The sequence below is a fragment of the Sapajus apella genome, unplaced genomic scaffold, assembly GCF_009761245.1.
Source record: "Sapajus apella isolate SASKATOON/1434 unplaced genomic scaffold, GSC_monkey_1.0 scaffold28, whole genome shotgun sequence".
In the NCBI taxonomy this organism is placed as follows: Eukaryota; Metazoa; Chordata; class Mammalia; order Primates; family Cebidae; genus Sapajus; species Sapajus apella.
The window spans coordinates 5,099,519-5,118,880 of NW_022436968.1; the positions used below are offsets into that span (position 1 = coordinate 5,099,519).

At 39.5% G+C, this 19,362-nt stretch overlaps 2 protein-coding genes across 11 annotated transcripts in view; one reads left to right on the plus strand and one right to left on the minus strand.

The window, feature by feature from the left end:
• INPP1 (inositol polyphosphate-1-phosphatase) overlaps nt 1-11,254 on the minus strand; it is a 28,689-nt gene extending 17,435 nt beyond the window's left edge. For 2 of the 7 annotated variants that reach the window (XM_032292641.1, XM_032292642.1), the window contains exon 1: nt 10,472-11,254. The gene's annotated coding sequence lies outside the window, so the exon portion shown is untranslated. Of the gene's footprint in view, nt 1-10,356 lie in introns of all 7 variants that reach the window. The other 5 variants (XM_032292644.1, XM_032292645.1, XM_032292639.1 and 2 more) reach the window with 3 other exon arrangements.
• The window catches only part of HIBCH (3-hydroxyisobutyryl-CoA hydrolase), a 157,298-nt gene continuing 148,020 nt past the window's right edge, over nt 10,085-19,362 (plus strand). For all 4 annotated transcript variants that reach the window (XR_004273258.1, XR_004273257.1, XR_004273259.1 and 1 more), the window contains exon 1: nt 10,085-10,450. Coding sequence is in view for 1 of the 4 variants with exons in the window: in XM_032292635.1 (XP_032148526.1) it covers nt 10,374-10,450 (77 nt within the window). In the remaining 3 variants the exon portion in view is untranslated. The remainder of the gene's footprint in view (nt 10,451-19,362) is intronic.

Here is a 19,362-nt window from a genome sequence, read left to right on the forward strand (position 1 = left end):
TGCTTCTCATGACCTTTTCTAAGGGGGTACAGCTGTCCAGGAGTCTGTGTAGGTGGCCACATGATGGCAGTGGCCGAGGCTCTATTCGGATCACATTGCTGTTGTAGGCGAAACATTGACTTCGTCCCACCTCTCCTTTGCTCCATACTGAAGGGCTGCTTCGGGGAGTTGTTTTAAAGATTGGAGGCTGTTTGTGCAGAAGGGACAGGGGAACAGAAGTGGGCCCACACTAAATATGGAGGGGGGGCTCAGTTTGTTGTGCAACTTGCTAATAGTAGCCTCCCTTGAGATTCCTGTGAGGCCAGAGGGAAACTGTACTACAAGCCTTACTAGAGATTTGCAATACTGCCTTTTAGCTCATTGGAAATTGTTTTCCCGGTGTATAAGCCAAGTCCAACTTTCAGACATTTGGCTGTCAAACAGTTTTCAGGATCCAACAAATATTACAGTTTGGGACTGCCTATACTGTTTGGGTCTTACTTCATGTTGATCCAGGTGACGTTCCTGTCATTACTTCATGGGCTCTAATTAAGTTTAGCCTTTTAGCAGCTGATTTCACACTATCCATTTACTCTCATGCTCTGGGAAGATTGTAAATTTGCACATGCTCCTCCCTCTGGTTGACATGCCCTTCTTCCTGCTTTCTCTATCTCATGCTTACTCACTTTCTCAGAATCAGTTCAAGGGCAAAAAGCTTGAATAGGCACTTCATAAAAGAGGATATCCAAATGGCCAATAAACATACAGAAACACAGTCTACCATATTCGTCATCAGGAAGACGCAACTTAAAATCTCAACAGGGTGTTGCTATGTATATGATGGAATAGCTAAAATAAAAAAGACTGAAAATTTCAAGTTTTGCTAAGGGTATGGAGCAACAGAAACTTGTATGCACTGTGGGCATGAATGAAATTGGTATAATCATTTTGGAAAACTATTTGTAATTTGTTGACTATAATTTATGACCTAGCAATTTCCTTTGTAGATATTTACGCAAAGATTCATGCAGGTATGGATTAAAAGACATGTATTTGTGAGCAGCATTATTTGTAACAATCTAACATTGGTATTAACCCAAACAACCATCAATAGTAAAATGGAATAAAGTGTGGCATATTCACATAACAAAATGCTATACAGCAGTGAAAATGAATCAACTGCGACAATAGGCAACAACAAGGGCGGATCTCATAGAAACACACTGTCAAGTGAAGGAAGTCAGGCACGAAAGATGTATGCTGTGCAATTTAATTTATCTAAAGTTCAAAAACAGGCAAAAGGAACCTATAGTGTTGGAAGTCACAATGGCCATGACCTTCGGAGAAGAAGGCGGGGTTATTGATGGCGGCACTGGTAGTGTTCTGGATCTGAGTGATGGTTACATGGGTGGGTTGACTTTGCATCAATTCATTAGGCTATATGCTGAGATTCCTAATATTTATGTATGTATTTCTATTTCAATTAAATGGTTTGTTTTTTAAAAATGTATGTGTAAAAGGAGGAGAGTCATTTCAACTGTTGGCTCCTTCAGAAGACATTTCTGACTCCTCCTCCATCTTGGGCACCTGGGCCATGGGGGAATGGAGATGGGCCAAATCTCTATCCCAGCTTTCCAACACTCTTTGCATTGGTTTAGTCTATGCTCTGACAAGAGATTTAAATGCATATGGTGTCTTATGACTCATAGTGCATAACTCAGAGGTGTTCAATAAATGTTGGCTGATTAATTTTCCCTTAGCTTTGTAAATACAGAATTCATCCTTGTCACACTGTTTATTATACTTGGATTCTATCAGCATTAGGCACATGGGCCCATATTTGTATAAAAGTCTACATATATTCTCTATTCATTTATAAGAACAAACCAAGGCTGTATTTGAATTACTAGCAACTGAACCACAATTTTGGAGCACCAGATCAGAATTTAAAATTATCCCCTTTCATCTAGAGGTGACCTATCTGTGACAAGATTAATTTAATGAAATCACTCAAAATAGTAAGTTTAATTTGATTTTGTGAGAAAAGATATTAAATATGGTATATGTGAATCCTTTATTTAACTCTAACATTTCTCTCTCTTTCCTACCTAAACTTCAAACTTCAATTTCACCTCAAACAGCGATGACATACACACCATTCTTAGCTGGTCGGTTTATGCTTGCTCTATTGTGAGGCTACCAATGGACAACATTAGCTTACATTTTTGCTCACTGAAGCTACTCAAAAGCAATAGACTACAAAGATATCCCTTGTTCTCAAATGTTGTTTGATAGCTTGTAGATGGAAGCCTGTACTAAAGCAGCATTTTTCAAATCAGTTAAGATCAAGAACTAATTAAGACACATTAAAAATATAGACTTTTAGAAAGGGGAATGTTGGCAATTTTTAGCAGCAATTGAAGGAAACACCAGGTGCAACAGTCAGCTCCACCCTCACCGGTTACTTAAGAACAGAACAGGGAATCCCATGGCTACCGCAACTGAGAAGCCTTGTTCCACTAAGAATCAAATTGTATTGCCTTTTTGTAAAACAAATTAAATGCTCTGAAAAAAAAAAGGTTGATCTATGTAATAAGTATTTCATAGTAACATAACAATTGTATAAAGAATGAATTTCAGATACTTCTCAGAACTCATTTGAAAACTGTGAAAAAGTATTCCATTTAGAAATGCTTTAAAATCTGGCCTGGCATGGTAGCTCACATCTGTAATCTAAGCATTTTGGGGGGATGAGGCAGGTGAATCACCTGAGCTCAGGAGTTCAAGACCAGCCTGGCCAGCATGGCAAAATCTCATCTCTACTAAAAATACAAAAATTAGCCAGTCATGGTGATACATGCCTATAATCCCAACTACTTGGGAAGCTTAGGCAGGAGAATTGCGTGAACCTGGGAGGTAGAGGCTGCAGTGAGCCAAGATGGACCAAATCTCTATCCCAGCTTTCCAACACTCTATGCATTGGTTTAGTTTATGCCACTGCACTCCAGCCTGGGTGACAGAGGGAATTCTATCTCAAAATAAATAAATAAATAAAATAAGTAAATAAAAATACTTTGAAATGTGATAGTGACCTTACTTTTTAAACTCCCTTTTTCATAGTTGGAAGTATTTTCACTAAAGAGAAACTTTGTTCATTTATATATTTTTCTATCTTCTGTGTTCCAACTACAGTATATTTTTAGGTTTTTGTATGCTAGGAGATGTTTTTAGAACCCCGGTGTCACAAATGAAACCTGAAATCAGATAGTATATAAATAGAAGCAGGTTCAATGTATAACTACCTTAACTATCAGAAAGGATAAATTTTTTAAAAATACAAATTTGATGCATAATTCAAGGCAGAAAAAAGATCAGATGTATGGTTTGTAGCAAGAATCTTTTCCAATAGAATATTATTTATAGTTTTGATCATTGTTAATCAGAATCTAGAATCTTATTAATTTATTTGTATTTGTATTTTTCAGACAAGGTTTCACTTCCATCACCCAGGCTGGAGTGCAATGGTACAATCGTGGCTCACTGCAACCTCCAGCTCCCAGGCTCAAGTGATTCTCCTGCCTCAACCTCCCAAGTGGCTGGGAATACAGGTGCATGCCACCATACCTGGCTAATTTTTGTATTTTTAGTAGAGATGGTGGCCATGTCAGCAAGGCTGGTCTCAAACTCCTGATCTCAGGTGATCCACCCACCTCAGCCTCCCAAAGTGCTGGGATTACAAGCATGAGCCACCACACCTAGCCTTAATCTTCAATCTATTTTGAATGTTTCATTTTGAATGTAACATTTTTCATTAATTAAGGAAGATTCCCAAGTCAATTTATATTTCCTTTAGAACTCATGCCATGCTAACTGGAGACACCAACTCCTTTAACACTACTTCTTGTCTGGATGGGTCTGGATGGGCCTGCACAGTGTACAGTAGAAAGATCCTTAGGACATAGGAGAGCTGGTTTTTAGGCTCTGTTTTTCCAATCAGGTATATAACCTCGGTCACGTGATATAAGCTCTCAGGGACTTGTTTTCCCAATTTTGTAAACATAAAAGAGGAAAAGAAAAGCGGGACAGAGAGGATGGATTGGATGATTGCTATGATCTGTTCCAGTTCAAAACTTCTCTCTGTTTTTTTATATCTACTTTCCATATAAAAGAGGCTGGGAAATATTATTCAGTCTTAAAAAGAAAAAAATCCTGATACAGGCTACAACATGGATGAACCTTGAAGATGTTATGGTACATCAATAAGCCATACTGAAAAGGACAAATACTGTATGATTCACTTATGCGAGGTGCCCAGAATGTCAAATTCGTAGAGGCAGAAAGTAGAATGGTGGTTACTACGGCTGGGAAGAGAGGGTAGAGTCACTGTTTAATGGGTATAGAGTTTTAGTTTGGGATGATGAAAAAGTTCTGGACATGAACAGTGGTGATGGTTGCATAACAATATGAATGTACTTAATGCCACTGAGTTATAATTTGAAAATGGTTAAAATGATAAATTTGATATTAGACATCTTTTACTATAATATTTTTAAGCTAAAGAAAAACCAAAAAATTACAGGTTTAGAGAAATGCACATTTCAAAAGCTTTTGATGTTTATCATCTATGTAACGGGCATAGTAAACATTTGTTGACTTATATTTTTAAAAAACAAGTGGGGGTAGTAGTAGGAGAATTAGGTTTAAAGTAGAGCACTGGGCTATTTGTCTTTAAGTTGATTTTGTAGTAACCACACCGGTTTTTTAATACAGTTGACCCTTGAATGACATGGTTTTGGACTGCGTGGATCCACTTACATATGGATTTTTTTCAGCCAAACGCAGATCAAAAATAGAGTCAGTGAGATTTGAAACCCAAGTATACGGAGGACTGACTTTTCACATATGTGAGTTCTGCAGGGCCAAATGCAAAACGTGAGTGTGAGCAGATTTGGGTGTAAGTGGGCAGTCTGGGAACCAATCCCCTGTGTATGCCGAGGGACAACTGTACTTAGATTGTATGTTTATACACAGGTAGCTCCATAACTTACGATGGGGTTACATCCTGATAAACTAAGGTGAAGCTATCCTAAGTTGAAACTACATTTAGGCGGGGTGGGATGGCTCACACCTGTAATCCTAGCACTTTGGGAGGCTGGGGTGGGCAGATCACCAGAGGCCAGGAGTTCAAGACCAGCCTGGCCAACATGGTGAAACCCTGTTTCTACTAAAAATATAAAAATTAGCCGGGCATGGTGGTGGGTACCTGTAATTCCAGCTACTTGAGAGGCTGAGGCAGGAGAATTGCTTGAACCCGGGACGTAGAAGTTGCTGTGTGCCAGGATTACACTATTGTACTCCAGCCTGGGCAACAAGAGTGAAACTGTCTTAAAAATAAATTAAAAAAAAGAAAAAGAAAGAAAATACATTTAATGCACCTAAACTACTGAACATCATAGCTTAGCCTAGCCTACCATAAATGTGTTCAGAACATTTACATTAGCCTACAGTTAGGCAAAATCAATCTAACACAAAATATATTTTATAATACAATATGGAAAATCTCATGTAATTTATGGAATATTGTACTGAAAGTGAAAAACAGAATGGTTATATGGGAACTCAAAGTACAGTTTCTACTGAATGCATATCACTTTCACACCACTGTAAAGTCAAAAAATCCTAAGCTGAATCATCATATATTGGGGACCATTTGTAGAGCAGTTTGGGGTATGGGTGAAGAGGTTAAGGGATATTATGACGAGGGCCTAAAGCTCCCCATCCAAGTCAGTCCTTGGTGTACCATGGTTCTCTCTCCGAGGCCATAATGCCTTAAAGAGCAGGATACACATTCTGTGTTCCCGTGACACACAGTGGGAGTTCCACAGGTGGACTGATTTTCATTCCATTAGAGATAAACATGTCTGCAAGGACTTTCTTGCACCAAAATTAATCTGTAAGAAACAATTTATTATGCAAATTTTAGGATTATAACAATTAGAAAATGCAATTTGAAGGAGTTCTTTACAGTGTTTCTAGATGGCTATTATTATTTTTTTGGCAAGATAAACAAACTACTTAAAAAAATATATTTCCTGAATGTCATAGTAAGAAAACAGAGGTCATAGATCATTTATTGTATCATTTTGGCAGGGTGGCTTTAGTTGTATGTCTCTTCGCATTTTATTTACTCTTCTACTTTGTAGAAGCAAATGTTTATTTTTAATAAGTACTTATAAAACATTGAATAGAGCAATATAGAATACTGAATGTAATGTTTTCGTTTAAAGGAACATGATAAAGAAATATTTACAGTACCTTTTACTTGAAAAGTTCAAAGTACTAAAAAAATACAAATGGCTCATCAAAGACACGCGAAATATACTAAATGCATTTATGCTCTCGCCGATCCCGCAACCATAGATAAATGTCTAAGCTGGTTAATATTTATCTTCTTGATCTGATTATTTTTATTTCCCCATTCTTTGTTATTCATGTTTTACAGACATTGTATTATTCCCAGATCAAACTGGGATTACAAGTGAATATATGTGATTTGTGCAAATTCCCAGGAATTAACTAGAGAGTTTTTTTAGAACTTGGAAGATTGCATCCTCATTTTAAGAGTTACTGATAATGAAAAATTATGGCATCACTTTAAGTTATACTTTCCTTAAGCAATATTAAGATAATAATTTTCTTTGGTCATTTGAATTTAACTCCTTTGATATTAATTATCACTCTCATTGCATTGAGGGAAGGCTAACATTGTCACTTTGGAAGAAAACTGCAAATTTAAACATCTGTTGGTAAAGGTGGCAAATACTGAAATTATCTTAAACATGGATAATTAATTTAGTGTATTTTAAATATTTAGTTGGTTAAAAATAAAAACAAATGAGCAAATAACACACACTCTCCTACTCAACCCCCAAAAACAAAAGGAGAAAGAAAAGGAATGTTAAGAGGAAGAAAGAAAAGGAAAATAAATTCTGACATTTTCTATTGTGGTAACTCATCTTGTCAAATTATTTTATAGATATTTAATACTCTGTTTTGTTAATTTTTATATATACAATTGACCAAGTTTTATGACCAAGTAAATTTTTTTTTAATAGGGTTGGGAGTCATTTTTAAAAAAGCTACAAATAAGGTATTCAAATTTGCATAGGCCTTTTCTCTTAGAAATTCTAATTCTTGCCTGTATTTAATCAGGTACATGGAAGAGATAACAAACAAATCTATAATATGAAGGAAATTAGGCTGGGTGCAGTGGCTCACACCTGTAATCCTAGCATTTTGGGAGGCTGAGACAGGAGGATGGCTTGAGCCCACGAGTTTGAGACCAGCCTGGGCAACATAGTGGGACCCCATCTTTACAAAAAATTTAAAAATTAGCTGGGTGTGGGGACACGTGGCTGTAGTCCCAGATACTCAGGAGGCTGGAATGGGAAAATTGCTTGAGTCTGAGAGGTGGGGGCTGCATGAGCCATGATCACACCACCGTACTCCATCCTGGATAACAGAGTGTGACTTTTTCTCAAGAAAAAAAGAAAAGAAAGAAAGAGAAATTATCAGGTACAATATTTTGCTGTGTATTACTAGTCACGGTAATCTGCATTAAACATCCATTAATAAAATGCTCTTCTCACATTAAAAAACTTGAATTCACATTACATACCACATAAAAAGACTAACATGTAAAAATATGTTTGCTAAATTCGATCACCAGAAGCTTGACCAGAAAAAAATATAAAAGTTTCAGATTTTCTAAATGAGGACATCATCATATTAATAAAATCATAGTTTCCATTTATGAACATTTTATGTGCAGGAGTCCTAATAGGTTTTGTCAACTATTCATTCCAACAATAGTCATTTCCCATCTGCATTTTCCAAACTCACCTATTTTTGTTGTTGTTGTTGACTACTTTAAAATGTTATCATTTTTGTCTATTTGAAGTATCTCCTTTCTCTTAGAAATTCTGATTTAAGAAGTTTCAAGATGCAATCTGGAAATCTTTTAAACCACTGTTAAACTCCACCTACTCACCCACTTGCCTGCTATCCTAAGGATTTTACAATCAGGCAAGTTTGAGAAATAGTATGCAACATCAATCACAGGAGATAGGAAGCAGAACTTTTATTTGTTTAATTTTAATTTTAATTTTTGAGATTAAATTTTCCCTCTGTTGCCCAGGCTAGAGTGCAGTGGCACAATCTGGGCTCACTGCAACCTCTGCTTCCTGGGTTCCAGGTATCCTCCTGCCTCAGCCTCCTGAGTAGCTGGGACTACAGGGGCTTACCACCATGCCTGGGTAATTTTTGTATTTTCACTAGAGACAGGGTTTCACCATGTTGGCGAGGGTGACCTCAAGTGATCCACCCACCACGGCTTCCCAAAGTCCTGGGATAACAGGCATGAGCCACCACACCAGCCAGAGCCTTTATTTCTAAGCTCTCAGCCAAATAAAAACGTTAACATAGTTTTATTATCTTCATTACAAGATTTAAAGTATTTTAACAAGAATATTCATAAGGACTCACATCTGGAGAAAGTGCTTATATACACCATCCTCACCTTTAAAAAATGAAGATGGCATTTGTTTTCATTGATCACTTTTTATAACATAATTATCTTTTAAGCCATTTCTGTATAACATGAAATAGAGTAAGACATTTTCTTTTCTTTCTTTTTTTTTTGTTGAGACAGAGTTTTGCTCTTGTTGTCCAGGTTGGTGTGCAATGGCGTGATCTCGGCTCTGCCCCCCGGGTTCAAGTGATTCTCCTGCCTCAACCTCCCAAGTAGCTGGGATTGCAGGCATGCGCCACCATGCCCAACTGATTTTGTGTATTTTTAGTAGAGATGGGGTTTCTTCATTTTGGTCAGGCTGGTCTCAAACTACTGACCTCAGGTGATCCGCCCGACTCAGCCTCCCAAAGTTCTAAGATTACAGACATAAGCCACCATGCCCGGCCCAGAATAAGACATTTTCTAATTGTTATTTGAGACAGAAATAAAAAGTAAAATAAATATGTAATAACCTTTATAACTTCTGTGTCACAGGCCTTCTATGTCAAACAAGAAATAATCTTTTCATTTTTCTCAGGACTATAATAAGTAGAACCATAATTTAAATCTATTATAAGATATATCATATTAAAGGGTATTTGTCAAAGCTGCAATTTCCAAGCAAGTGGTGGTTTAGTCCAAAAGCTTGAAAAGAAGTGGTAGCTTATTCTACACAAAAAGTACAGTGTAATTCTATGTATCTGACATAATTATCTTCATAACTAAGAGCTAGCTTCAAAAGTAGCATAAAAATCCACACAAACTTAAAAATAAAGTAGGCTCTACATATGAATGGAAACAAGCAGCTGTATTGAAAAAATGAATTCTTCCATTGCCTTTATTTTTTTCCGTATGTTCTCTATTTTAAAAGGTAAGAATGAGATCACTTAGCTAATTCACCAGTCAGGTGTAGTTCGGTGGATTACTATACTATTATCAAGTTGAGCAGGACTGATCCTTATCAACTTTTCTGGCTTCAAAGCCAGGAATGAGAGTGAAAAGGCCAAAAACTCTTTTGCTCAACAGATGGGATGTACTTATGTGGTCTGTCCATACTTATAACCCACTGTTCTTTTGAACACCATCATACAATGGGCAAACTTCTGCTTATTCAACACTTTAAAATTAGCTTTAAAACGAGAAATCTCTAAAAAACACGCCGTGGTTGCTTATGTGTTTTACATGCATGTACTAAGTAGTCTAAGCGTTTTCTTTCATGCTCTTTGTGCCTAACCGTCTACATGATTTGATCAAACCCAGGTTAAATATTTTTTTTCCAGCTACTATTCTGGCCACACCAACTAATTATGCACGCCTCATAACACCGCCTTTCAAAATGCAGAGAGAATTAACCGCAAGGAAGTAAAGATTTTTCTAAATATAGTCCCATCATGTTTATTTTACACTCATCAAGTAGGTCACTGGAGGTACCCGGCGGTTAGGGACACTCAGAAGCATCTCCCAAAGCCAAGGCTGAGTCCAAGGGGACACTGACAGCTGCGCCATCTACCTGTTGCAGCTGGGCCACTGCTCTGGACGACTATCAGATCAGTTTGTTCGTCCTACAAATGCTAATGATTGGATTTTTAAAGTCGGTGTTTGCCACCCCTTCTTCCCGCCGCCCTGCCGCCTTCGGGTCGCTCGGGCAGAGCCAAAGGCGCCGCGGGACTCGCGAGCTCCCCTCCGCGCTGGCTGCAGCGGCGATGCAGGGCATGCCTGGCCGGGCCGGGGACTGCCTCGCTGCCGGGGCAGGGACCTCGCAGGCCGGCGCGCGGAGGCGAGGAGCCCTCCCAGCGCCATCGACTCACTTACCCGCGGAGAGGCGATGGCGCGCGGCTCACCAGCCCGGGGCCCAGATCCGAGGAGGAGGGGCAGCGGCGCGGGGACCCGGTGGCGGGTGGCGTAAGGAGGAAAACGTGTTACCTAAGCCGGGGATGCGCACAGAGCAGGAGGCAGCAGCCTTTCCCTCGAGAAACGGAAGCGGCGGGGGAGGAGAACGGGAGGAGGAGGAAAAGGAGGCGCGGCCGGGGCGCTGGGTTAGGCGAGAGGCGCTGGGCGTGCGGCTGCAGTCGCGGCAGGAGAACGAGGGCTGGGAGGACGGAAGAGGTCACGCGAGGGAAGGCGAAACCCGGGCGACGCGCAGCCCTGCTTGGCTCGGCGCCAGATCCAAGCTCGGCCTCGACCAGGCCGCCACCGTCCCCGGCTTTCCCGCGGGACCGCGGCGTGGAAACGCGCGCTGCCGCCTCGGGGCTCCCAGGACCCGCGGGCCCCCACGCCTGCCGGAGCCGGGCGTCCGCGACACGTCACAAATGGAGCGCGATGATTCAGAGGGAGGGCCAGGAAGGGAAGGGCTCTGGGGTCAGCTTAGCCACGGCTACTGTTTCCTTGTCGCTGCCCACGAATTCACTTTTAAATCTTCCTCCTCCATTCAGCCGTACTCTCCTAGGGGATTGCGGGTTTGACAGATGGGTTGGCAGCTGTGAAGATGGACTTCCTGCCAGTGGTATTCGGGTCCCACTGTTCTAATGGAAATGTCAGGTGTACTAGATGTTCCTCAAGCCACAACAGTGTCTCTCTGGGCCTTGCCTCTTAAGGAGTGGGCCTCGGGCCACCTGGACAGGAAGCGCATGGGGTGGGGAACTCATCTCTCTCCAGCCTTTGATGCTGTGATACTCAGTGTACCTTCAGGGTGGTTTGGGTTTTGAACCGTAGGAGGTAAGAATGGGTGTTGGTGGGCAGTGGGGGGGGGGGGGGGGAGGGGGGGGGAGGGCGTTAGAAACCTTAAAAGGGTAACACAAACCTTTCGAGTAGAAGGGTCCAAGCAGCCTGGCCCAAAAGCTGATGTTTGTGAATACTCTGGGCCTTCTAAAGCAGCGCTTCACACACCTTTTCACTTCTTGGCACAGGTGGTAAAGGATGATATTCTAAGGCTCAAAATGGGGATAAACAGAAGAGGCTGCTCCTGCAGAAGGCGAAAGGGCCCTTGCACCTGGAGGGCTGAGAACACCCAGGCTCTATCTGCATGCCTGTCTTTCATTCGTCTCATGGCATGCTGTTGGGAGGCTCTGCTTAAAGTTGTATCTGGCACGTTTTTTTAGCTACGTTTTTCCAAACCAGCCAAGACTGCCTCACTGAGTCGTCAACACTTGGTCCTCCCAGCAGTGAGGAACCACCAAGATAGGAGGCTGGGGCAATACTCAACTCGACAAACGCCAGGAAATGGTGCTTAAAACGTTTGGCTTCTCAAATGGAACTCATCGTTCCGCTTCCAGCGTGCTCCTGGGGTTTCCAACTTGAGACAATTTCTCCCCGCATCCCCCTACTCTTCCCTGGCTTTCACTCTAGCAAGCGGGCGGCTTCGCCTTTCTTTCTCAGATTCACTTCTTAGGTGCATTCTCAGAGCTGGTTAGGGTTATTGTTTAATCAGCCTCATCATCGTATCTATAATGACAAAATCAAGAAACAATTTAAACATGATTCTTAAAAGTAGGGAGATAAATACCGGAGACATAGAAGGTGAAAGAATTTGCCTTTAGGAAGCAGGAATTTGGGGAGGGCAGGGTGGAGCAAGGGATATGAATCTAGTTCATTTTTTTTTTTTTTAAGATGGAGTCTCACTCTGTCGCCAGGCTGGAGTGCAGCGGCATGATCTCGGCTCACTGCAACTTCCGTCTCCTCAGTTCAAGCTATTCTTCCACCTCACCCTCCCTAGTAGGTGGGATTACAGGCGCCTGCCACCACGCCCAGCTAATTTTGTATTTTTAGTAGAGACGGGGCTTCACCATGTTGGACAGGCTGGTCTGAAATTCCTTACCTCAAGGAATCCGCCCGCCTCAGCCTCCCAAAGTGCTGAGATTGTAGGTGTGAGCCACTGCACCCGGTGGAATCTAGTCCATTTTCCCCTTTGCTACTACATATCTGGAGGGTTTCTTGCTTGCTTAAAAGCTTTCTTTGGCTCCCAATCTGATAATACCAAGAGCAAGTTCCTGAGCAACTCATTAAAGACCCATCACGCCTCGCATCTGTCAACTCTGCCCCTTGAATATTACACCCCATTTTATTACACGGCATCTAGTTCCTGAATATGCAAACAGATTTCATACATTTGTACATTTATACATGTTATTGCTTTTGCCTGGGAAAGCATTCTCTTGCTGCTATAGTAGCTAATTACACTGTGCTAAGTATTTTATGTGATTTACAACTGTTAATTCTTACATCAACGCTATGGTAGATGTTACTGTTATCTCCATTTTAGAAACAGGAAAACGAAGACTTTAAGCGTTTAAATGATTTGCTCAAATATGTAGTATGTGGTGAGGCTACATTTGAACCCAGCAATCGGACTAACATAGCATTAACTATTCATCCTTCTAAAAACCTTTCGAAAAGACACTACATTTGAACAGGATTAAAAGATTTAAATGTTTTTAAGTCTTAAAAGGGCAAGGAGAAAATACAAGTGAATTGCTTTTAATCTCAAAGTAAGCATGAAACAAAGGCTGAAATTACAAAGGAAAAGTGACAGATCTGACTGCTGAACTTTTAACTTCCTTCATCTAAAAAAAACCGCATAGAATAAAATTGAAAAACAAGTAAAAATTATTTTTAAAATTGTACTATACATGAAAGATAAGAGTAATATTCGTATTGAAGAGGACTTATAAAGAAAAAATAGCCTATTAAAAATGAGCAAAATGCAAATTCACTATCATGAGAGAAAAATGTAAATGGCCAAACATTTTTAAGAGAAATGAAAACTTAAAATGATAATGCACCATCAGATTGTCTGAGAATAAAATAATACTCTGAGCTAGTAATTTGGGCCAGTGACCCTTGGGGTAGGATGTGTGGCAACTGAACAAACTCATACATTACTGAGAAGGGTATAAATCGGCTCAGTGATTCTGAAAAGCAATTTGGCAGAATGTAGTGAAAACCTTAAAAGTGTTCACACACTTTGACTCAAAAATTACATTCCTGGAAATTTATAATACAAACATTTTCTATAAAGGTCAGATAGCAAATACCTTGTGCTTTGAAGGCCATATATGTCTCTATGCTTTTCTTTTGTATGTGTGTTTACAAAAAAAAAAAAAAAAAAAAAAAGCCCTCCTAAACCCCCACACTTTCGATAGGCTGTTCTTGCATTCCTATAAAGAAATACCTGAGGCTGGTTGATTTATATGAAAAGAGGATTAACTGGCTCACAGTTCTGCAGGCTGTACTGGAAGCATAATGGCATCTGCTTCTGGAGAGACCTCAGGAAGCTTTCAATCATGCTGGAAGGTGATGGGGAGCAGGTGTCTCACATGATGGGAGCAGGAGCAAGAGGGAGTTGGGGGTTGGGGGAGAGGAGCCACATAAACGATCAGAACCCAGTGAAGTCATTGAGAGCATACTTACCACCAAGGAGATGGCCCAAGCCATTCACGAGGGATCCACCCCATGATCCAAACACCTCCCAACAGGCCCCATCTCCAACACTGGGGTTTAAATCTCAGAATGGTATTTGAACAGGACATCCAAACTATGTAACCCTCAAAATTGAAAATCCCATCACAGTATATTTGGTAACGGCCAAAAGAGAAATCAAACTAAATGTCCGAGAATAGAAATTAGTAACAACTAGATACATGGAGACAAGTTTTTTAAAAGTGTTAAAAATTTTAAATGTTGCAGAGTGGTATCTATTGCATAAAATAGTATTTATGATTTATTAAGTGGAAAATGCAGTTTACAAAAGAATATGGTGTGATCCCCAAAACAACATAATCATGTGTGTATAAATGCATAGAAAAAAATCTGTAAAGATATAAACAGATATTTATAGTGGTCTGGGGAGGGATGAAATTGTAGCTATTTGTTTTTTGTTTTATATATATGTTTCCCATAATGAATATGTATTGCTTATATAACTAGCAAAAATATAAGAAACTTTGTTTGGGGGATAACTAAGCACCTCAGTTGTCAGTTTGGGAAAATCTTTTATTACCATCTCTGTCAGGAGTTAGTTGCTCTCTCTTCTGTCCTCCCTGATTACTTAATGGTCTTCTGAGCACTCTTATTTAATTGCAGAATGGTTAATATCATCATTTATTTAAGCTTTCCTCTATTATCGAACATCTGATTTCCCAGTACAGTAGTTTCCTCTTATCTGTGGTTTTGCTTCCCAGGTTTCAGTTATGGTCAACCAAGATCTGAAAATATTAAATGAAAAATTCCAGAAATAGACAATTCATAAGTTTTACATTGTGCACCATCTCATTCTATCCTGCCCAGGACAGGGATCATCCCTCGTGTTCAGTGAGTCCACACTGTAGATGCTCCCCTGCCTGTTAGTCACTTTGTAGTTGGCTTGGTTATCAGATCTACTGTCAAGGTATTGCAGTACTTGTGTTCAAGTAACACTTATTTAACTTAATAATGGTCCCTAAATGCAAGAGTAGTAATGTTGGCAATTTGGGCATGCCAAAGAGAAGTCATAAAGTGCTTCTTTTAAGTGAGAAAGTGAAAGTTTTTGACTTAATAAGGAAAGAAAAAAAATCCATATGCTGAGGTGTCTAAGATCTATGGTAAGAATGAATCTTTACCTGTGAAATTGTGAAGGAAAAAGAAATTCATGTTAGTTTTTCTGTTGTACCTCAAGCTGCAAAAGTTATGGCCATAGTGTATAACTTTTATTAAAATACATTCGTATAATGATTTTATTTTGTTATTTTATTTTTAGAGACAGGGCTTCATTCTGTCACCCAGGCTGGAGTGCAATTGTGCAATCATAGCTCGCCACAGCCTCAAACTCTTGGGCTCAAGTGATCTTCCTGTCTCAGTCTCCCAAGTAGCTGGAACTGTGGCATGCATCGCCATGCCCAGCTAATGTTTTAATTTTTTGTAGAGATGGAGTCTTACTCTGTTGCCCAGGAACTCCTGGCCTCAAGTGATCCTTCTGCCTCGGTTTTCCAAAGAGCTGGGCTTACAGGCATGAGCCGCTGTCCCTGGCTGTTCTATTTTATTAGTAGTAATTGTTGTTAATCTCTTATTGTGCCTTATTCATATTAATAACTTAAACTTTATCATAGAAAGGTATGTATACGAAAAAACATTGTATATATAGGGTTCGGTACTATCTGCACTTTCAGGTATCCGTGAGAGGTCTTGGAACGTATCCCCTACAGATAAGGGGGGACTTGTATTTTACTGATATAAATATGCTGGTTATTCTCCAGCATATATGTTGTCTCCCAGAGCCATCTTCGGCTCTTCTCTGCTAGACTCTGTGCCTCAGAAGGTGGAATTTTTCATAAACCATTCCAGCTGGAGTCTCATGCCGATTGGTTTTAACCAATGGGTAATACCATCAGTAGATTGGAGGGTAGAAAAGGAAAAAAGCATTGGATATGTCTCACTACCTCTTTTCCTGCGTCTGGCTGGGTTCTGATGGTGGCTTTGTCCCTCGAAGGCTCTTCCTGTGAGGCAGCCCCGCTCCACTGTGCCAGCCTTCACTGGGCTCTACTAACATGATTTCCTCCCCTTATTTCTTCAGGCCTAGCTGTGCTAACTCCTGGGTACCTCCATGCCTCTCACTGTTTCCTTTCATCCAGCCCTGACTCTAACTTCTGTAAATAGCTCCCTCAATAAAATCTCTTCAGCTGAAACATCTGAGTGGAAATTAGTTCCTGTTATGACAGACTAAATATATTAAAGAACACTGTTGATAGTCACAGAACACAAATCTTTTATCCTTATTGCAACAGGCCCTGGATATTTTCAGATTTTATATCCGAGCTTTTGGCTATTTGCAAGGTAATTATAGAGTGATTTACACATTCCTGAAACGGGTTTAAATTAATGCTGTGAGGCCAGTGTTTGGGAATATAATGCTGACTATTCTCCACTTCTCCAGTGGTTTTTGAGAAGTAACACTCCATTGCATTTTATTTATACAGTACAGTGGTGTCCACATTTTGATGTTTCCAGTGGAATCTTTAAGAAAAACATTCTTGCATGTAATCTAACATATAAATTAGATAAATGTCATATTGTTCTGGCTGAAGCAGCACTGGGGAAACCTTCTTCCTATCTTTGAAGCAGACTCTGGTCACCTCTGCAGAACCCCAGAGCTCCTTGGAACACAGTGTGAAAACACAGATTTGGAAAATCCAGGAGTCTGGAAAATATACCCTTCCCCAGTATCAAGGGTCTTTTGTATTTCTTTAGGTTAGATTCCTAGAATTTCAGTCAATAATATGATTTTTACCTATTCTCTTCAAGACACTCCTCACTGTGAAGGATGTGGCCCATCTCATTACTGCATCTGCCACCACATACACAAAGCCAAAAACCCTCTCCTGACTTCTCATCACACTTCTCATTGCATTTTCATTACTGGGAGAATATTTTCCCATGTCTCTTGGCCATTCATATTTTCCCTTCTCCTCCACCACCTTGTAATTTTTTTAGTCATATATTCATGTTTGACCATTTTTCAATTCAATACATAACAATTCCTTGTATGATGTTCTGATCATTATGCTAATGGAAATAAATAATGAATAATATGTTATGTCTGTGCTTTCATGATGTTCACAGAGTAGCAATATTGCAGTCTTATTATTTATCTTGTTTAATTCAATTAACAATTGAATTGATCCTTTGTCACAACCATTTATCACATTTGTTGCAAATGCTTTTTCTCAGTTTGCCTTCAATTTAAGTGTTTTTATTATTTACAAAATTTAAAAATTTTTATTTAGTCAATTTTATGGATTTTTTTCCTTGTTTAAATGCCTCAGATCCTTTTAAACCAAAGATCAGATCAATATTCATTTATATTTCCTCTAATTTTTTTTTTACTATTTGCTATTTAAGTCTTATTGAACAAACTTTTTTCCCATGATTCCGTGATGACTGATGTATCATAAATTAACTTCTTTTTATGCTAGGCCATACTTCTGGATCCTCTATTTCGTTTCATTCATCCTTCTTTGGATTACTGTGACAATGGCATAGCATTTTAATAACAATAGGGTAATTTCCTGCTCAAATTCACTTTTTCAAAATATTTTTAATATTTTATCAGAGATAAAATTTATTTACTCTTTTCAAGTGACTTGTGTTTATAAAAATAATGCATTGCACTATTCACAATAGCAAAGACATGGAACCAATCCAAGTGTGCATCAATAATAGACTGGATAAAGTAAATGTGGTATATATGCATCATGGAATACTGTGCAGCCATAAAAAGGAATGAGATCATGTCCTTTGCAGGGACATGGATGAAGCTGGAAGCCATCATCCTCAGCAAAATAACACAGGAACAGAAAACCAAATACCTCATGTTCTCATTCATGAGGTGGGAGTTAACAGTGAGATCACATGGACACAGGAAAGGGAACAACACACACTGGGGCCTGCGGAGGGAGCTTGAGAGGAGGGAGAGCATCAGGACAAATAGCTAATGCATGTGGGGCTTAAAACCTAGGTGACAGGTTGACAGGTGCAGCAAACCACCATGGCATATATATATCTATGTAACAAACCTGCACATTCTGCGCATGTATCCCGGAACTTAAAGTAAAATAAATAAAAGAGTAATGTATTATGAATAAAAACTTGTGGAAACTGAAAAATGTTAAAAAGTATAAAGCAGGAAGCAAAACCTACTCTATGTGCTATAATTGTTACATTTTTGGGGTATAACTTTCCGGTCTTCTCTGTGTATTGTTTTTGCAAATATTACTAAACATATTGTTTTGTAAACTGTTGTTTAATCACTGTATCTGAGCATTTCATTGTTATTAAATATTCCTTTGAAATATGTTTTTAATGACACATTAGCCAAGGCCTCTAGAATAAGGAAGGATGAATGGTAGCGATGTCAGTAGGCAACTCTCAGCCTTTCTGGGCTCAGTCATATCCTTTCCTCAATCACATCAATCACATCAAACTAGCATTGAAGTTACCGATTGTCACACATATCAGCGCTGTGTGCTTGCTATTGCTCCACCTCATAACTTGAAATCAACTACTGGAAACTTGAATTGGTATTGACCGTAGTTCACTGGACTAAAATAAGTTTTGCAGGCCAAGCATGGTAGCTCACACCTGCAACCCCAGCACTTTGGGAGGCCGAGGCTGGTGGATCCTTTGAGGTCAGGAGCTCGAGATCAGCCTGGCCAACATGGTAAAACCCAGTCTCTACAAAAAATACAAAAATTAGCCAGGTGTGGTGTTGCATGCCTATAGTCCCAGCTATGTGGGAGGCTGAGGTGGGAGAACTGCTTGAACCCAGGAGGCAAAAGTTGCAGTGAGCAAAGATTGTGCCACTGCACTCCAGCCTGGGCGACAGAGTGAGATCCTGTCTAGAAAAAATAAAATAAAATAAAATAGTTTTTTAGCACTTGTTTTATAGCACCTATATAGTTTTATAGCACCTATACCTCTTCTGTTAGGCTTATGTAAAAATGACTTGACCATAGGATATTAGGTCGTTGAAAAACTTGGTTGACTCACACCAAGGGCCAGATAAACTAATGTAGTTGTAAAAGGTTCTTAACTGCATATTGCATAATCTTATTTTTGTGTTCCTTTTAAATCATTAACTGACATAAATCATTTATATCTGCCTTAGATAATACTGAATAACTCTCATGAAAGCAAAGCACATTTGTGATTTAGGGAAGGAATCCTTAACATTTGTGATAGAACATTTAAAACTCTGAGTTTTTTTAAGGTACAGTGCAAGGTTACTAACCTATATAAACTAGGGGGAGTAGAATGTGGTCCTGAGGGCTACAAGTAGCTGAGACACC